A 16,706-nucleotide genomic window follows, 5' to 3' on the forward strand; every position below is an offset into this window, starting at 1 on the left:
TTTGTTCGGCTGTAACCAAATTTCGATATAAGAAAAGAAAACTGCTGGTCCAGAGGACTTCGTTATAACGGGAGTCCACTGAAGTACACTGTCATTTCAGGCTTTACTCTGGTTCTTTTGACTAATGACTAACTTCTTTGACATGTCCAGCATATACAGTTCTTGATGTTACAGGCATCAGGCAATTGACATATAGAATGAACACAATTGATAAAACAATTTTAATGGAATTAGTATGTATTTATTCCTGACACAAAGACGTATCTCGAACAGCACATACAATGTAGAAATAACACCTTTTGAGGTTAGATATTTTAGAGAAATATTCTTCTGGTCACATGGGAGCTGTCACTGAATTATAATACCCCACAAAAAAGTTTTTCTTTTTCATGATTTTACAAATGTGCATGAAAAGGGGGCAAGAATAGTCTTCACAATCGGGGAAATTTTTAGATAAGGTCACTGGTCTGAAGATGTTGGACGAAAACTTAAATGCTTTCCCCTCAGAAAGTGCTCTACACATTAGAGTCACCATCCTGGGATCATAGTCAACAACTACTGTATGCAGCCAATTAGAAGACTTCAGAAGACAAATTCAAAGGGTCAAGGAAAAAAAAAAGTAAGCATAAATTTTAGCATCAGAGGCTATGACCAGACTTATCTTGAAAAGCACACATAAGTAAAGACGGTATCATAGCTTGCGAGGTACATATTGACAATGCGTTAGAACGCTAAAACAAGTGACAAGTTTTTGTTTGCATTCCGAACAAAATTTGAGCACAAGAGGCTACGACAATAGAACAATTTTCTGGAAAAGCACAAAGTACAGACGGTATCGTAGCTTGTGAGGTACATATTCGCAACACATGAGAAACAATTCGTCTTACAGGACTACACTTGGGGCACAAGTGTAAATCCTACTCTTTCCCATCCACACACCTACAAGTGTACACAGCAGTTGCATACTTCATTCCATAATTTGTATACCTGCATTTTCTTTACTCCAAACGTTTGATCAAAAACTGCATTTAAAAAAAAAAAAACAAAGGAGAAAATGCTAATATACAGTGATTAAAAAAGACTTCATTAATACAACATCACCTTCTTAGAGGGATATTTCTACTGCAGCCCTCTAAACTGGTTCTTAAAATGTTTATTCATTTATCTATACACATAAATAAAATTACTTTACATTGATTGTCAACGTCATACCTGGACTACATCACATCCCGTACATCATACAAATAAGAAGTACCCAATTTCTTGCATCTTTCCTCTGTCAAAGCTTCAGCAACTACTTTCACATTATCCAGACCAGACACATTTACACTTTGAAAGAAAGAAAAGATGCCAAAGAAAAGACGACATTATGCTCTGCATTAATTTTACAATTGTTCACTTCAGTAAGTGGTAATACAACTGTATTCCAGCAAAGGGGGATTCTACAGCAGAGATTGTCATGGTTATCTCATTTGACTTGGCTGTCCATTGTGCAACGATTGGGAATTAATCGGTGTGAAACCTTCACATTTTTGCAATTCTGCCACATCGTTAAAATCAGTTGATTTTGGTGTATTTTTTGTCAACATTGCTGATTGCAATTCCGGATCACACAGTCAAGACTTCTAGAAAGCAAAGCAACTTTAGTTCCGTACACATTTTTTTTCTTCTTCTTCTTTCACTAGCATCAAAACAGCTGAACAAAATCTTTTCAAGGAATATCGCCACATTATAAAGATTCACGGCCGTTGCATATGATAAGAACTTGATAAGAAGTCTGTTGGAAAACAAGCCTGGACATTTAATACACATCATGGTTCACATTCAGAGAGCAAAACTTATTTCATTTTGAATATGATTTGTTGATGCAATAATGTTTTATGGCTTTTATAATCATGATCGGGGAAGTAAAGATCAAGGATTTACTATATAGTGAATCTACAGACGTGATTCTCTCTAAAGATTAACAAAATACAACCCATTTGGAGTCATATCTGCCAGGTTTAATTAACATACATCAATTTGATCAAAGCAGATGAAAGAGGGTGAACAAATCGTATGATTCAGCCTTGTAAGTCATTAAACCAATTGATATTCAACATTTAATATGATTAAATAATACAATGATTCCATTAGATTAGTAAGACAAAATACACCCTAGCATCAAAACTTTTTCGTAACAGTATAATTGCAGCTTCGTTTTGGCACAAAATACTGCAAAAACAATAACATATATTCTCATTTCTTGGACATTTAAAAAAGAAAAAGACCAGAAAGATATGACAGGGAGTACAAAAATATATACTGAATAGATTTAAATATATTTTATTGACACAAACGATGACAGACAGCTTTCTCAGTAGACATATAGACATTAGATTCCAAGAATTTGTTTGAAAGAATACAAACTCTTGTCTTTTTTTTTTTGTTCTTTCTTGTAAGAGATGACATCTACATAGGTGGGCGTGGTTATACGCCACTCCTAAGCACACATTAGTTATTTACAGAAAAGTAAAGTGACCCCAGCAAGTTGTGTCCACAAGACATCCTTGTCGCAAAACGACGAAGAAAGCTCTCCTGAGCCTTGTAACATCAGACCGACACTGACATCAATGGCACCACCCTTCCTAAATCAAGTTCCAAGGAACACCGACGAGAGCCCTCCGTCTCTCACACTCCATCACTGTGGGCAGGAATAGGAGGCGTGCTGTTTTCTCTCTGGCGTGCCATTCCATCGACTTCAGTTTCATATTTGTGTCTGCTGGTGGGTAGGAGCTGGACGAATCATTCGCTGGGCCGGAAAGCGCACATAAAGAGATTTCTCCTTCTGTATTCTCTTTCTCTCTCCTTTCTCTCTCTCTCACACTCGCTCACTCACATTTTTTTTCCTTCTCCATCTCTCCCTCTCTAGTCAAGCTTATGCGTAGAAGGGAAACTGTGAGACTGAGATATAAATATGGTATACGAAGTCCAGCTCCACCTGATTGTTACTGCCGAAGCTCTTGGCCCGCACTCTGACGATGTATTCTTGCGGGTGACGCAGCATCAGTCGCGTCGACAGCACCCCCGACCCGTCCGCATCTCTTCGGATACTGAAAGGTACCTGCAGGATGCGGGGAGGAAAAATATGATCATAGAAGTGTCCATCGTTCACAGTGCTCGGCAGCGTTGCACAGAAAGAGGTCACATGTTTCAGGCTGGCCAATTTTGAAATGTCACGTCATTTCACTATAATAGTATGGGCTTTAGAATCTCTGCAATCTGATCGGTCAATTGTCATGCACTGATTTCACTGATCCACACAGAGCCATGCATCCGGTAAAATCTGAACACATGGGTCAAATCTTGTAATTGTATTTCATGAATTTACGGGCCCATTTTATAACACAAATGATGCACAGGCCTATTCCGTGGATCAGTGCGACTTGGATGCTCTCGTTTAACTTTGGAACAGTCTAAAACCCACGAGCGCAGCGAGTGGGTTCAAACAGTTCCAAAGTTTAAATTTCACGCATTCAATTCTCACCCATCCACTCTGTCCTGTGCATCATTTGTCTTACTGTCTTACTAGAATCAGGGGAAGGGGCACTTACACCTTTAATGTCAGCACATACCCCTTCCTATGACATGATGATTATGCAACATTTTTAACCGTCTTCTGGACCAGTTTTCCATGACTTTGTACAAGATGCACAAGGTCGCTATACACAACAGGTTTGATGGAGTTCTATTGTGCCAAATCATGCAAGTTGATGACGGTGTCATTTGGCAAACATACAAGGGGTTCCTGGATCCTGATAGGGACATGTGTTACTATACCCTACTGACTTGCACTAGGCCATATTGCCACTGTGCTTTCAGTTTCATCAATTTAAACTCTCAAGTCGGTGAACAAACTACGTACACTAAATTACTTGTGAGTAGAAACCTAGTGGGTTTTGTACGAAGTTAATAAAAATTTCAGAATCTTATGGAAGCTGTAAAATCATAGGGATATTTCTTTGTTGCTATTTAGGCAGCATGAAAAAACAGAAAGATTAGTATTAGCTCCTAACATGCTCACTCCGGTGTTCCTACCACTGAAAATACAGAATTGGTACAAGGTAAATAATGCATTATTATAAAAGGAGTTGAAATGACAGTTTAGCTTTTAAAACCTCATTTTACTATTCAAGTTTTAAAGTATCCCAACTTCCAAAAGACCAAACAGACTTTTTACCCCTTCCTTGGCTTTGTGGCAGCCCATTGGCAGGCACAAACAGATATCTGGAAAGTAACAGTCAAATGAAAGAGATGACCTAATCCCCTAATCCCTGTTGTGTTACCATGGCCTTCCTGTAGGACTGAGGCACATTGCTACACCTGAGTGGGTTTGCTAACTTTACAACTAGGCTAAGTTTGGAGGGATTATTGAATGCTGATAAAAAAGTTCGGCCAGCTAAGCCTGGCACATGAAGGGTTAAAAGCTGTCTGGAGGAAATCATCTCTTGTTTTCATAGATAAGCGGGGTTGACGAGATGGGAGGGGACTTACCTCTCTGTTTTCAATGGAGAAGTGTGTGTTGGTGTGCATGGCACCCCCTTCCCGCACCACGTGGAGACGTAGCAGGTCTCGGCTGGACTGCGTCTTGGTCAGCAGGGATAGCGTCTTGAACTGGATAATCTGAGCTAGGCTGTGGCAGCGACGCAGCTCATTGCTTGGCAGATTGGACGGGCAGCTCTTGCGGCAGTACCTGTGATATTCCAAGGATGTGCAGAGAGAAGTGAGCCATCGTCATGTACTGGCATGGTACTGGACCTTTCAATGACTAGTCCCAAGTATTTTCAGACAGGTGTCTATGGGAAATTCATGCTATAGAGAAATCAATTTGTCCTCTATGACCTTAAAGATAATTAACCTTCTGGTGCTTCTAAGTTCAGCTAAACATCTCTTCTTCAACAGCTCAGTAACATTGATGTCTCTCCTTACCCAGTATGAGCATCTCTGTTGTAGTATTGTGGACAGGACGTCTCCAGACAGCTATAGTTCCCTTGGCGATTGAAGCAGAGCTGGTTGGGAGGACAGCGTATTCCGTATACCACACACTCGTTGATGTCTGTGGGCAATGGTTGAAAAGGACAGTCAAACACGAACAATAATAACAACAATATAAATAACAACAACCACAATAATAACAATAATAATGATGATAATAATAATAATAACAACAAAGTTACGAACGATTGGTGATCAGCTCTGATGTGCTATACTTATCAGAATTTCCATAATTCAGCACAAGAACTGATCAACAGTCATTCTTAAGTCGTTCGTAACTTTACGAACAGCTAAGTTGCGAACAGCTTTATGAAACACCCCCCAGGTGCACTCGAAGAAGAAGAAAGGATAAAGATAAGGCAAAGTAACCAATACAATGGAGGACAATTCCCTTGTTAACTTTTGTTTTGTTTGACAATGAACTGATGACAGTTGTGTTGTACTCTCAATCTATGTGGGTGAAGTAGTCCAAGCAGATTAAGAAACAGAAAAGCACCCACAATTTGCAGCTCAAACTTCTGCAAAGATTTTGTGAGGTCTCTCTTCAAATAAATAGATTTTAAAAAAAAACAGCAAAACTCTCCATACGACATATATGATAACTTACTATTGGCACATGCATATCATCATTATATTTTGCTTACACAAGATTTATACAATTGTATGAAATCATAAGAGTTGATATGTCAATTTTTGGCAATCTCAGATCATTATTTTTTCTTTACATTTAACTTTATCTTTGAATACAAAAAGATGAAACTGTATCAAAATGAAAACATTTGTCAATATCATTTGAGCATCATCTACACAAGACAAAATGTCTCTTTAAAACATTATGGTAATACAGTAGGCATAATGCAGTGCCTTCAAATTAACCTAACGTAGCGGAGAAGTCTGACCTTCACAGAAAAGTCCATTTTCCGCAAGCACGTAGCCTGGTGGGCACTGGCAGTAGAAGCTGCCCTCAGTGTTGATGCACTGGTACTGGCACTGATTTGCAACCACACATTCATCGATATCTGCGTTGGGAGAGAAGGGAAACGTACAGGAAAAGTCAAAATCATTTCACCTACATGTACTTGTCAAGGTGTGAGGGTTGTGAGTTCTTGTTTGATTGTTTGTTTGTGTGTGTGTTTGTTGTTGGTTTTCCTTGGATTGATCGGTTCAATACATCAACATTATTCAAAACAATTCGGTGGATTCATAATACAGTGTCCCACTTATTGGTTGAAGCGGACGGGCCAATTTCCAAATTCAGGGTCGACATGGCAGGCCCACAGAAATAGAACACATTATGTTCTATTTCTGTGGGCAGACCCAGCTGTCTATACCAAAAAGTATATACCAGTAAAAGCACATGCAGTATGCTGCGTGTGCTTCTATACTCTTTGGTCTACACTACCAGTCTAGACTATAAATGTGACTAGAGGTGTGTACGTTCACCAGCTTTCATGCGAGAGTTGTGTAAGCTTTTGAAGTTTTGCATGTATTTAATTGTGTCCACCAATTTCGTTGCCATCATTACGTGTGCACTGGTAATAGCCAACAGGGATATCATCCTGGTGCCTGCATGTGCATCTTAATCTGGCCACTATCTCGACATGCCACGTCAGTTTTGTCGCATCGCATGGTTTAGTATTGTAGTGGAGACTAGGTATCAGTCACAGACATTGCATTTTACGCGCAGTGCAGACTCTCCGATAGAAAAATAAGGATAAATAGAGGCTTACATCTCTGTGTGCCATAGGTGTCTGGTAATCATGTTCCCCATCCGAAGTCTAGATCTCTCTAGTCTACACTTACTGGTTTCTGTTGTTTAGTCTTCATGTTCAGAGTCAACGATTGTTATACTTGTTGGCCTACTGTAGGGTATTGTAGGCCTACTTTACTATTCATGTTTGTCGATCTAATACCACGTAACTGTTCTGAGATCTAACTTGAAAGTTAGACCTAAATCTACGCTGTTAAATTCACAAGCTGGGTATCTACATACCTCCTGTTACACACCATGCATTTTGTTTACTTCAAATGTACGTATGTGTAGAATACAATGCAGTTAGGTATATAGCTAGGCATACCAAAACGAGCCACAAGGACTTCGATGTTGACTATTTCCCATGAGGCATTGCAGATTTCGGCCTGCCCACTGCAACCAATACATGGTCCATCACATTTTGAATCCACTGATTCATACCCATTCCACCCATGGTCTTGCCCTAAATCTTGAAGTGAAATGACCACACGTTAGTTTTGCAATAATGCCATGTTACACAAGGTATTGAACCTTATAATGTGCTCAGATTCTTAGCTTCACTTGGCAAGGTCCATTATCATTATTTAGTAATTCCTCTGAACTTGACCCAATTCTAAAGTTACAGCAAGCCCACTCAGGTTTGGCAGTGTGCCTTAGTCCAACAGGGGGACTGGGGTGACACAGTGGAGATTTGAGGGATGAGATTATCTCTGTTCATGGACAGTGGCGGATCCAGGAAGCACCGCACCAGGTGCACACCCCCCCCCCCCCACTTTATTTTTTGTCAAAACAAAAGAAATAAAAGGAGAAAATGGGGGAGGGGTGCGTGCGCCCCCTTTAATTTTGTAAAGGTGCCCCCTCTTTACGGAATTCCTGGATCCACCCCTGACGGACAATTAATTTCGAAACATTTGATGCAATATTTGGTACCCTGGGGTACCAAATGAAAATTTGCCATATTGTGGATCTATCTTTTTTTTTTCAGCACTGCACCCTGTGTCACAAAAATATGTGTAAAAGTAATTGTTACCATTATCATGCACAAAAATATTCTTCTTGTTTGTGATTATGCAATTATAATTAAGGCATGCATATAATAACTTTTTTACTCATTTACATGCTCTGTCGTAATCTTTGCTGTTTAATAATCATAGTGCATGTATGAACATGTTGACATGGAAGGAAAATCGGCATTAGGATTGTTATTGCTGCACCGATCTATGTCGGTGCTGATGATGAGAAAATAGTAGTCATGACAACATTATATAACTGTATGATAATGGACATGAGATGAGGCTACAGAATGCTGTATCCCAGGCTATGATGGTACCTGGGATACGGCGTGCTGAATCGTTTGTAGCAATAAGTGAACAAAGCACAATGAAGGGTTAATGAGCATCAACCTACAAATATGTAGCTCGGGATGAATGATTGAGCCTGGTTAATAGATGGGATGATGATATGAAAAACGTCGTAGCAGCTCCTATGACTGTTGTGGCTGGTATGCTAATCACTGTTGGACTAACATGTTTAGAAATAGGTTGTCACACCCCTCCTTGTTTTTTGCATTATTTGGTCATGACCAATAACGCCTGAATGGAGCTCACATCTGTCCACAATCTGGGGCAATTTCAGTTGTTCCTTTGTTTTCATGTGAAAACATCAGCACAATCTCTGACAAACTTCACTTCATGATTAAGTTTGTCATCAAAGAACCATGTATTGCCGCTGAAGTTGCACTTCAGATATTTTGTCAGTTTGGACTTAATTTTCTTGCGAGTTCGCGTGTTTACCAACGTCAGCGTTGTAATACTACAGGCGACAAATGGAAAATTCGAGTGCCACTTTCGTCACATAACTGTGGCATCTATGCTGGTCAACGCTGGTAACCCTGATGTGTTCTTTTTGTGCATGACAACGTTTGTATTCCTGCATAGTATGCTGACTACACCACAGTATTGAGAACACGAATGAAGGTGTTAACACTACACGGGCATCGACCACAGCCTCGGTACCAGCAGTAACAGCTGTTAGCCTCAAGCTGCCTCAGTTCTGGCCCAACTTCCCGGCACTGTGGTTTGTTCAAGCAGAAGTGCAATTCATTACGAGAGGAATTACCACACAGCAGACTTGTTGCACATGCATGATTTTGTCCCTCCAACCTGAAATTGCCCATGAAGTGCAAGATTTTGCCATCATCCCTCCTCCACCTGACAATTATTACAAGCTGAAAGCTGAACTTATCAAGTGGACTAAGACCTCCGAACAGCAGAGCCTTTATCAGTTGCTACGAGTTGAAGAGTTGATAGGGGATAGCAATCAGGACATGCCCTCAGGATAGCAATGCTGCCCTCAGGATAGCAATGCAGCCCTCAGGATAGTAATGCTGCCCTCAGGATAGCAATCCTGCCCTCAGGATAGCAATGCTGCCCTCAGGATAGCAATCCTGCCCTCATGATAGCAATGCTGCCCTCAGGATAGCAATGCTGCCCTCAGGATAGCAATGCTGCCCTCAGGATAGCAATGCTGTCCTCAGGATAGCAATCCTGCCCTCAGGATAGCAATCCTGCCCTCAGGATAGCAATCCTGCCCTCAGGATAGCAATGCTGCCCTCAGGATAGCAATCCTGCCCTCAGGATAGCAATCGTGTCACTCAGAGATGCAGGACAGCATCTCTAAAGCAACTGTTTCTCCAGTGCCTGCCCAGAAATGTCTGACAAATCCTGGCTTCAACACCAGCAACCATCTCCATCAAGCAAGTTGCTGAGCTCCCCGACAAGATAACTGAGGTTGCTATTCCACTTTAATACAATAGTGAACGTCGGTGCTACAGCGCCACAGCGTCGCCCACACAACCAACACCTCCTTTGCCAAATGTCACTGCAAGCGTTCCCGGAGACCCGGTTGCGTAGCCACACTCACAATGCATGTATGCAGGCTCACTTCCTGCCTGGGCAGCAGGGCCAACCATGCCAACACGGTGGCAGCCAAGGCCGCAACAGATCATACAGCGACAGGTGGAGCTATCAATCGAGACACATCAGTGGTCTGTGCTGATACCATTTGAGGTACGGTGACAACACTTAGTGCTGCAGGTCACTATGCCAATGCCAAAAGAAAGGGGAATGCCTGACACTATGCCCAAAGCACAGGGAAACAACACACCCAAGGGACTAAGCACAACCGCCAGACCGACCACACGCTGATTCCTATACAGTGGACTCCTGTTATAACGAAGTCATCGGGACTGGCAGTTTCCTTTCGCTATATCGAAATTTCGTTATAACTGAACAAATAAACAATAAAAATACATAGACTGTTAATGTTTCAGCTTGAATTTTTACTTCCGTGTAACCGGAATTTTGTTATAACCGTGTTCCTTACAACAGGAATGAACTGTATACCCCTCCCCCCCCCCCCCCCTATACAGTTTGTGTATGTAGGGGTATAACAAGTAAAGCTCTTCTGGCACTGGCCAAACTCCATAAGTCATCTATTTCTCATTATCTGTATTTAATCCCTGACCTGCATAATTTTACAGCACAACTTGCAGGCAAACAGGTTTTTCACAAAACAGGATTTCCTTCAGGCCTATCACCAGATCCCAGTTCATCCAGATATCATCCACAACCACAACAACAAAATTGCCATCGTTGGATCACTGGGGCTTCTGAGATGTACAAATTGACACAAATGCCTTTTGGCCTTTGCAACATTGTCCAGACATTTCAGCGATTTACAGACAAGGTCCCACCCAGACTCTCTTTTGTCTTCACCTCCATAGACGATCTACTCATCACCAATCTGTCTCGACGACGAACATCCCCTCCACGCTCTGTTTGCACAGCTTGCCAAGTATGGAGCCACCATCAACCTCACTAACTGCATATTCAATGCAAGTGTTAGTGAGCTTGATTTTTCTCAAACATCATGCAGATCAGCAAGGCATAAGCCACATCTGGGAGAAAGTGAAGACCATTTCCCTCAGCATTTGTATGTCAGTTAGGAAACTCTGTCGTTTTCTCTGCCTTGCAAATTTTTACAGAAGCTTTGTGCTGAACTCGGTCGCAATGCACCATTCACAGATGCACCATGCCATAAACCCAAGAGAAGAAGCAAACCAAACAAATGGATGTAATGATCATGAAATTGCATTACCGCATGTGAAAGATGCGCACATCAGCAGGCTTGCACTTGCATAGCTTGCTAGAAAGCCAAAGTACCTGGACATCACAATGTGAAATCCCCCTTGGGATTTATAATGTCCATTTTCAGCACATCCTTATCGACATTGTTGGTCCTCTCCACCCCTTGAACGGATACAAATACCTCCTTACGTGTGTGTGGACCGTTCTAGCAGATGGGTTGATGCTATCCCTATTCATGATATCACGGCCAAAACCATCAGATGCACGTCCACTAAGATGATACAGGGCAAATCTCTAGTACTCCCAGGCAAGATGATGGTTTCCATGCCCGTGACTGATGTGAACAAGCCCGCCAGGTGTATATGGATCGCATACACAATTACATGTCAGCTTTACAGCCAGGACAGACAAGAATGCAAAACAATGCAGCCATAATGCCTTCTGAGTTGGCAGATTTCCTCACATTTTCTTTCGCCCTCTGCAACCGCCATATGCTGGACCATACATGGTGCTGTGCAAATCTCCAAAACATTTTACTTTGGATATCAGCGGCAATAAGGGCATCGTCTCAGTTGACAAATTCTGGCACCGGTCTCCTAGCCAGTTTCTGTTAGTCAGTGAGTAGATGCTATGCTACAATGATCATGTGACTAACAATACGTGGCATCTATGGGGTCATATCGATACGCTGGCTACCTCGTGTCCATGGAACCAGCACTTTCATCTTTCGGCACCGGCCTCTTAGCCAGTCTCTGTTAGTCAGTGAGTAGATGCTATGCTACAATGATCACGCAACTAACAATGCGTGGCATCTACGGGGTCATACCAATGCACTGGCCGCCTCGTCTTCTCATGCCGTCGGGACATTCCACTTTATTCGTGCGCTCCGAGTGGGGCTGCTCGTAACCGATACACGTCTTCTTGTCTGGCAGTCGGATCTTCCCGGGAGCACAGATGCACTCGTAGTCTCCTCGAAGATTGCGGCATTGGTAGGTGCATGGATTGTCGAGACATTCATTGATGTCTGGAAAAGTGGTAATGACAGCAGACATGTTCACTCATATATTCACATTTTTTATGCTCACCTTAAAGCAGATATTCTTCGCAATAACTACAAACTTTGTCGAAGGCTGTGGCTGACATAGCAATGACTGATGTTGGAAAATTAGATCTGGTGTACTGAAATGTACTCAATGGAAACGGGTGAACTAAACAGCTCATTAGTGGATTCTCATGTGAAACAAATACCTCTGAATTTTTTAAATATTAGAATATAGAGTATCAGTGATTTAAACACAAATTCCTTTATATTTAATGGTTGCCTGCATTTGAATCTTGAATGAAGCTGAAGATTGGTTCTTTTCAAATATCAAAGGACATTAGCCCTCCCCCCCCCCCCCCAACCCCAACCATCCCCAACCTTAGGGAATAGTAGGAAGGGGTAACTCATATGCAACCAACACAGCCTAGCTGTAGTCGACTGGCCCGTTTTGGATGGCGTCGGCCTCATGCCAAAAGAGCCTTAAAGAACTTCCCCTGTTATGCCAAAAGGGCACTTATAGTGTACAAAAGTCTATAGCATTAAGGGCCTTTTTGCATAACAGTGGAAGTGGTATAAGGCCCTTTTGGCATAGGACCGACGATAACAGACTGGTCGTGACAAGGATACCCACCTGTGCATAATCTTCCTTCGGCTCGCAGTCCACGAGGGCACAGGCAAACATAGCTCCCTCGCCTGTTATGGCAGGTCTGGGCAGGTGAACACTCATGCTGGTTGGTCATACACTCATTAATATCTGTCAAGAATGAAACATGGAAGGAAAAAAAGAATGGGGTAATTCACTCTTTCTGGCAAACTCAGCTGAGATTTGGTAGGGTTGCAATTTCAGCTCTTGATTGGGTCTCATTAGGGATAAGTGTTTTCTAATACACCAAAAAGTAACATCCCAAACCAAGCATGCTGGGTTGTGTGCAGTTTGTTGGCACCTTACCCATCCCCCTCCCCCCCCCCAAAAAAAAAAAAAAAAAAAAAAATGTAAGGGTACATATGTCATTTCACTATGAACTCAATAATCACAACTGATGTAATTGCTTGTATACCTTCTGGAACATTTTGAATCTTAAATTCTGAATGTCATTCCATGCTGTACAAGTGCATTAACAACAAATTCACCTATAATCTCTTGGGAATGATTTATTAGGGTGTGGCATATATAATCATCAGTAAGCGAAACCAAATAAGGGTGCTAGACTGATTCTATATACTGAAGATAATTTCTTTTAAAGTAAAACAATTCTTCCTGCACAACAACTGCAATAAAACAATGTTTTCTGCTAATGAAAAGGCCATGGCAGAGAAAATATCATCGGCTGAAAACCAGAAGCTAGGGCTTTATAACAATTTTTGGGTATTGAAATATTAGTATCAAGTTGTAGAGCTTGATCTTCCCTACATTATGGTGTCAATTTAAAATAATTTCAGTTTCAGTAAAATATTAAAAATCAAAACCATAAGGACACTATTTTACCCTACATTTGGAACAATGTGTATAAATCTAACAACTTTTGATTAAATCAACTTTATATTCTTATTTTGATGAAAATTGACCATGGCCTTTTATTTACGCTAGAATCTGAGAATGCCATAGTGCCCTTCTGGTTCTCAGCTTATGATATGTTCTGGACTGGAAAGGGACAATTTAATGTTGATTGGGGAGGATAGTCAGACTTCATGTTCTAACCTATGCAGCTGCCATTTCGTGCTCTCTCGTAGCCGACCGGGCAAACTGTGATACACCTGTAACGACCCTCCTCGTTGATGCACTGCTGGTTAGGTGCGCAAGGCCGATGATCACACTCATTTACATCTAGGGAGATAAGAAAACCCAAACAAACAGAGGCATTACAATGAAATCAGGATTGGACGTTATCGTCTTGAGATCAAATGCAAAATTATTGTCAAATGAATGTTGTATTATTATGTGAAGGCAAATACCAGGGTAGTACGTGCCTTGTCTCTTCCATTCCAAACTGTAGTTTAACCGGTTCCTCCAATTCTCTGAGTGCCTTTAATGCCCCCAAATGAGATTCTTCTTGCCCATTAACAGAGAACGGACAGGTTGATATTCCACCTGTGCGAAAGCAGTCAAGCAGTGCAAGTATCTCCTTTCCACGGTCAACTACATGTGCCTTCGAACAATGAAAATATTGATTGGGTGCGAGGTACCAATAGAGCCTGCGCTGATGTGCTCGCAGACTCTTTCATTCTACACAAAACCAGGCACCTGACTGGGATGAGTGGGGTCAGCGAACACAGAAATCTACTGAACTTAGCTTTGATGGCTATGTGTACACGTTAAAACAAGTTTTATAGCAGGACAAGCGGAAAGTAAATCAGAAAAATGGTAAATAATACTGTGATATATGCTTTTCGAAAAGAGAGAAAACAAAATTATTTCTTATCTTTTTCATCAATCCCATTTTTCTGGGCATTATAACACAACATAAATTTAGGCCACAAAGGTAGGCACTCTTCTCTTCAATGTGGGAACCTGGTATACCAGGTTCCCGTAAGGAACAGGCTAAGAAGTAAAGTTCAACTTCAACAACAAAAAACATGTCACTCTGTTTTGTGTGGTATATAACCAAAACTCTCTTTTTCCTCTTCAAAATCATTACCAAATAACTGAATGTTTCAGATAACTATGCATGTTGAAATACGTGTATGGGTACAAGCAATGGGATCATTTACCAAACTGTGGCATCTGCAGTACTTTTTTGTTTTACCACCCATCTACGAAAGTATTTTTGAAAAGAGCGGAGGGTGCAAATGAGTAACAACTAAGATAAGCCTGTTTGCAACTCATTAATTCAGGACACAGGCCAAAGGCGTTCAAGAAATTTGTGGGGTGGGGTGAAGGAAGTACATCTGCTACAACCCCCCCCCCCCCCCCCCCCCCCCAGATCTCGGCGCGTCCGAATAGTCATGGAAAATGTCGAGGGGGGTTGAATAACACCCCCCCCCCCCCCCCCCCCCCGGCCTTTTTAGGGTTAAAGTAGAGAGGGGCACATGGTTCTCTGGGTGAGTTCGCCAGGATAAAAACTGGTATGTCTGAGAGAGGGGGAGGGGGAGGGGCAGCGGTGTGTGCCATACTGACCTATACATTGCCTCTGCCCCTGCAACCTGTATCCCTCCCGACAAGAGCACCGATAGCTTCCTGGAGTGTTGGAGCACTGTTGGGAACATACAGAGGGTCTCTCTTGACACTCGTTGATATCTAGAAGGGGAAGAAAAAGCACAGAATTTAAGGAGAAATCATTAGGAATCTTTTTACTTCACCTTTCTTCTCTTCCCAAGATTCCTAATACATGTAACTTTCTTCAAGAAATACATTCCCTGACTTTTCTGTGACTGCACAAATAGCAAGATCTAATGAAAATGGACCATTTTTTAAAATCAAACATTAAACTTGTGACTGTACCATAGGTGAAAATCACAAATAAATTCTTTCTATCTATCTACTACATGTAGTATATATCCATCTATCTATCTATCTATCTATATATCTACCTATCTATCTATCTATCTACCTATCTATCTATCTACCTATCTATCTATCTATCCATCTATCTATCCATCTATCTATCTATCCATCTATCTATCCATCTATCTATCTATCTGTCTATCTATCTATCTATCTATCCATCCATCCATCTATCTATCCATCTATCTATCAATCTATCTATCTATCTATCCATCTATCTATCTATCCATCTATCCATCTATCTATCTATATATCTATCCATCTATCTATCTGTCTATCTATCTATCTATCTATCTATCAATCTATTTATCGAACTATCTATCTATCTATCTATCTATTTATCTACAGTATCTATCTATCTATTCATCTGTTCAATTCAATTAAATTCAAATTTTATTTTCCCTTCATGGGGTGGAACACACACATTCAAAAATACAGACATTATACATATGGTACATACACATACACACAATTACAAACATATAACATATACAAAGAAAAATATATAAGCTATATTTTTGACATAAATCCGTGTATTTCATGACTTATTTCCAGTGAAGATTTTTGGGGTTCGAATAAATTCAATGAAAATCTGTAATATTGTTTCTCCTTCCATCATAAAGAAATGCCAGTTTTATTACGCCGAGGAGAGGTTTGAATTACCTACCTCCACCATATACAAGCTCATGGAAGGAATCTAATTTTTAGTGTTGCAAAATGGGACACACAAACATTCAGGGACAGAGTGTTTTTTGCCTCTTACAGTGAGAGAGGAAGGCATGATTACACATGATCTTGCTCGGCTGGATTAAACCCGTAGAAGACTAGTCCTGAGCATTCTTGGGCTGGGGTGAATGGGAAATGCGTGCTATAAGAAAATCAGTCTGTCTTCATCGGGGTTATTGGGACTCGAACCATAACAATTTGGTTGCAATGGCAACGACACCACTGACTGAGCCGCTGCAACTCTCTACATGATGACGACGATGATGGTGATGATGACGAATTGATACAAATGGAATGCTAAGTCCACTCACCGCCACAGTCAGAGGTGCCCGGCACTCTTCTTGTTCCACGGGGGCACAGCGCCACGCACCGGAAGCTGCCTTCCAAGTTTTGGCACTCCTGGCGGGACGAGCACACACCGGTCCTGCTCAGGCACTCGTCAATATCTAGAGGGTAGTTTTTATATTGCGGAGGGGCAAAGTATGTAGTATAAATGAACAT

The 16,706-nt window shown here is 41.3% G+C and overlaps 1 protein-coding gene across 1 annotated transcript in view; it reads right to left on the reverse strand.

The window, feature by feature from the left end:
• Positions 1–219: 219 nt before the first annotated feature.
• LOC139740144 (hemicentin-1-like) overlaps positions 220–16,706 on the reverse strand; it is a 145,966-nt gene continuing 129,479 nt past the window's right edge. The window contains exons 61-69 of the mRNA XM_071650733.1: positions 16,517–16,651; positions 15,093–15,212; positions 13,677–13,802; positions 12,609–12,731; positions 11,762–11,959; positions 5,934–6,053; positions 4,969–5,095; positions 4,534–4,732; positions 220–3,103 (exon numbers count right to left, since the gene is read on the reverse strand). Coding sequence (XP_071506834.1) covers positions 2,918–3,103; positions 4,534–4,732; positions 4,969–5,095; positions 5,934–6,053; positions 11,762–11,959; positions 12,609–12,731; positions 13,677–13,802; positions 15,093–15,212; positions 16,517–16,651 — 1,334 coding nt within the window. The 3' untranslated portion in view covers positions 220–2,917. The remainder of the gene's footprint in view (positions 3,104–4,533; positions 4,733–4,968; positions 5,096–5,933; positions 6,054–11,761; positions 11,960–12,608; positions 12,732–13,676; positions 13,803–15,092; positions 15,213–16,516; positions 16,652–16,706) is intronic.

The sequence above is a fragment of the Diadema antillarum genome, unplaced genomic scaffold (assembly GCF_040938485.1).
Source record: "Diadema antillarum isolate AM-2024a unplaced genomic scaffold, OU_Dant_1.0 seq00000837_RagTag, whole genome shotgun sequence".
Taxonomy (NCBI): Eukaryota; Metazoa; Echinodermata; class Echinoidea; order Diadematoida; family Diadematidae; genus Diadema; species Diadema antillarum.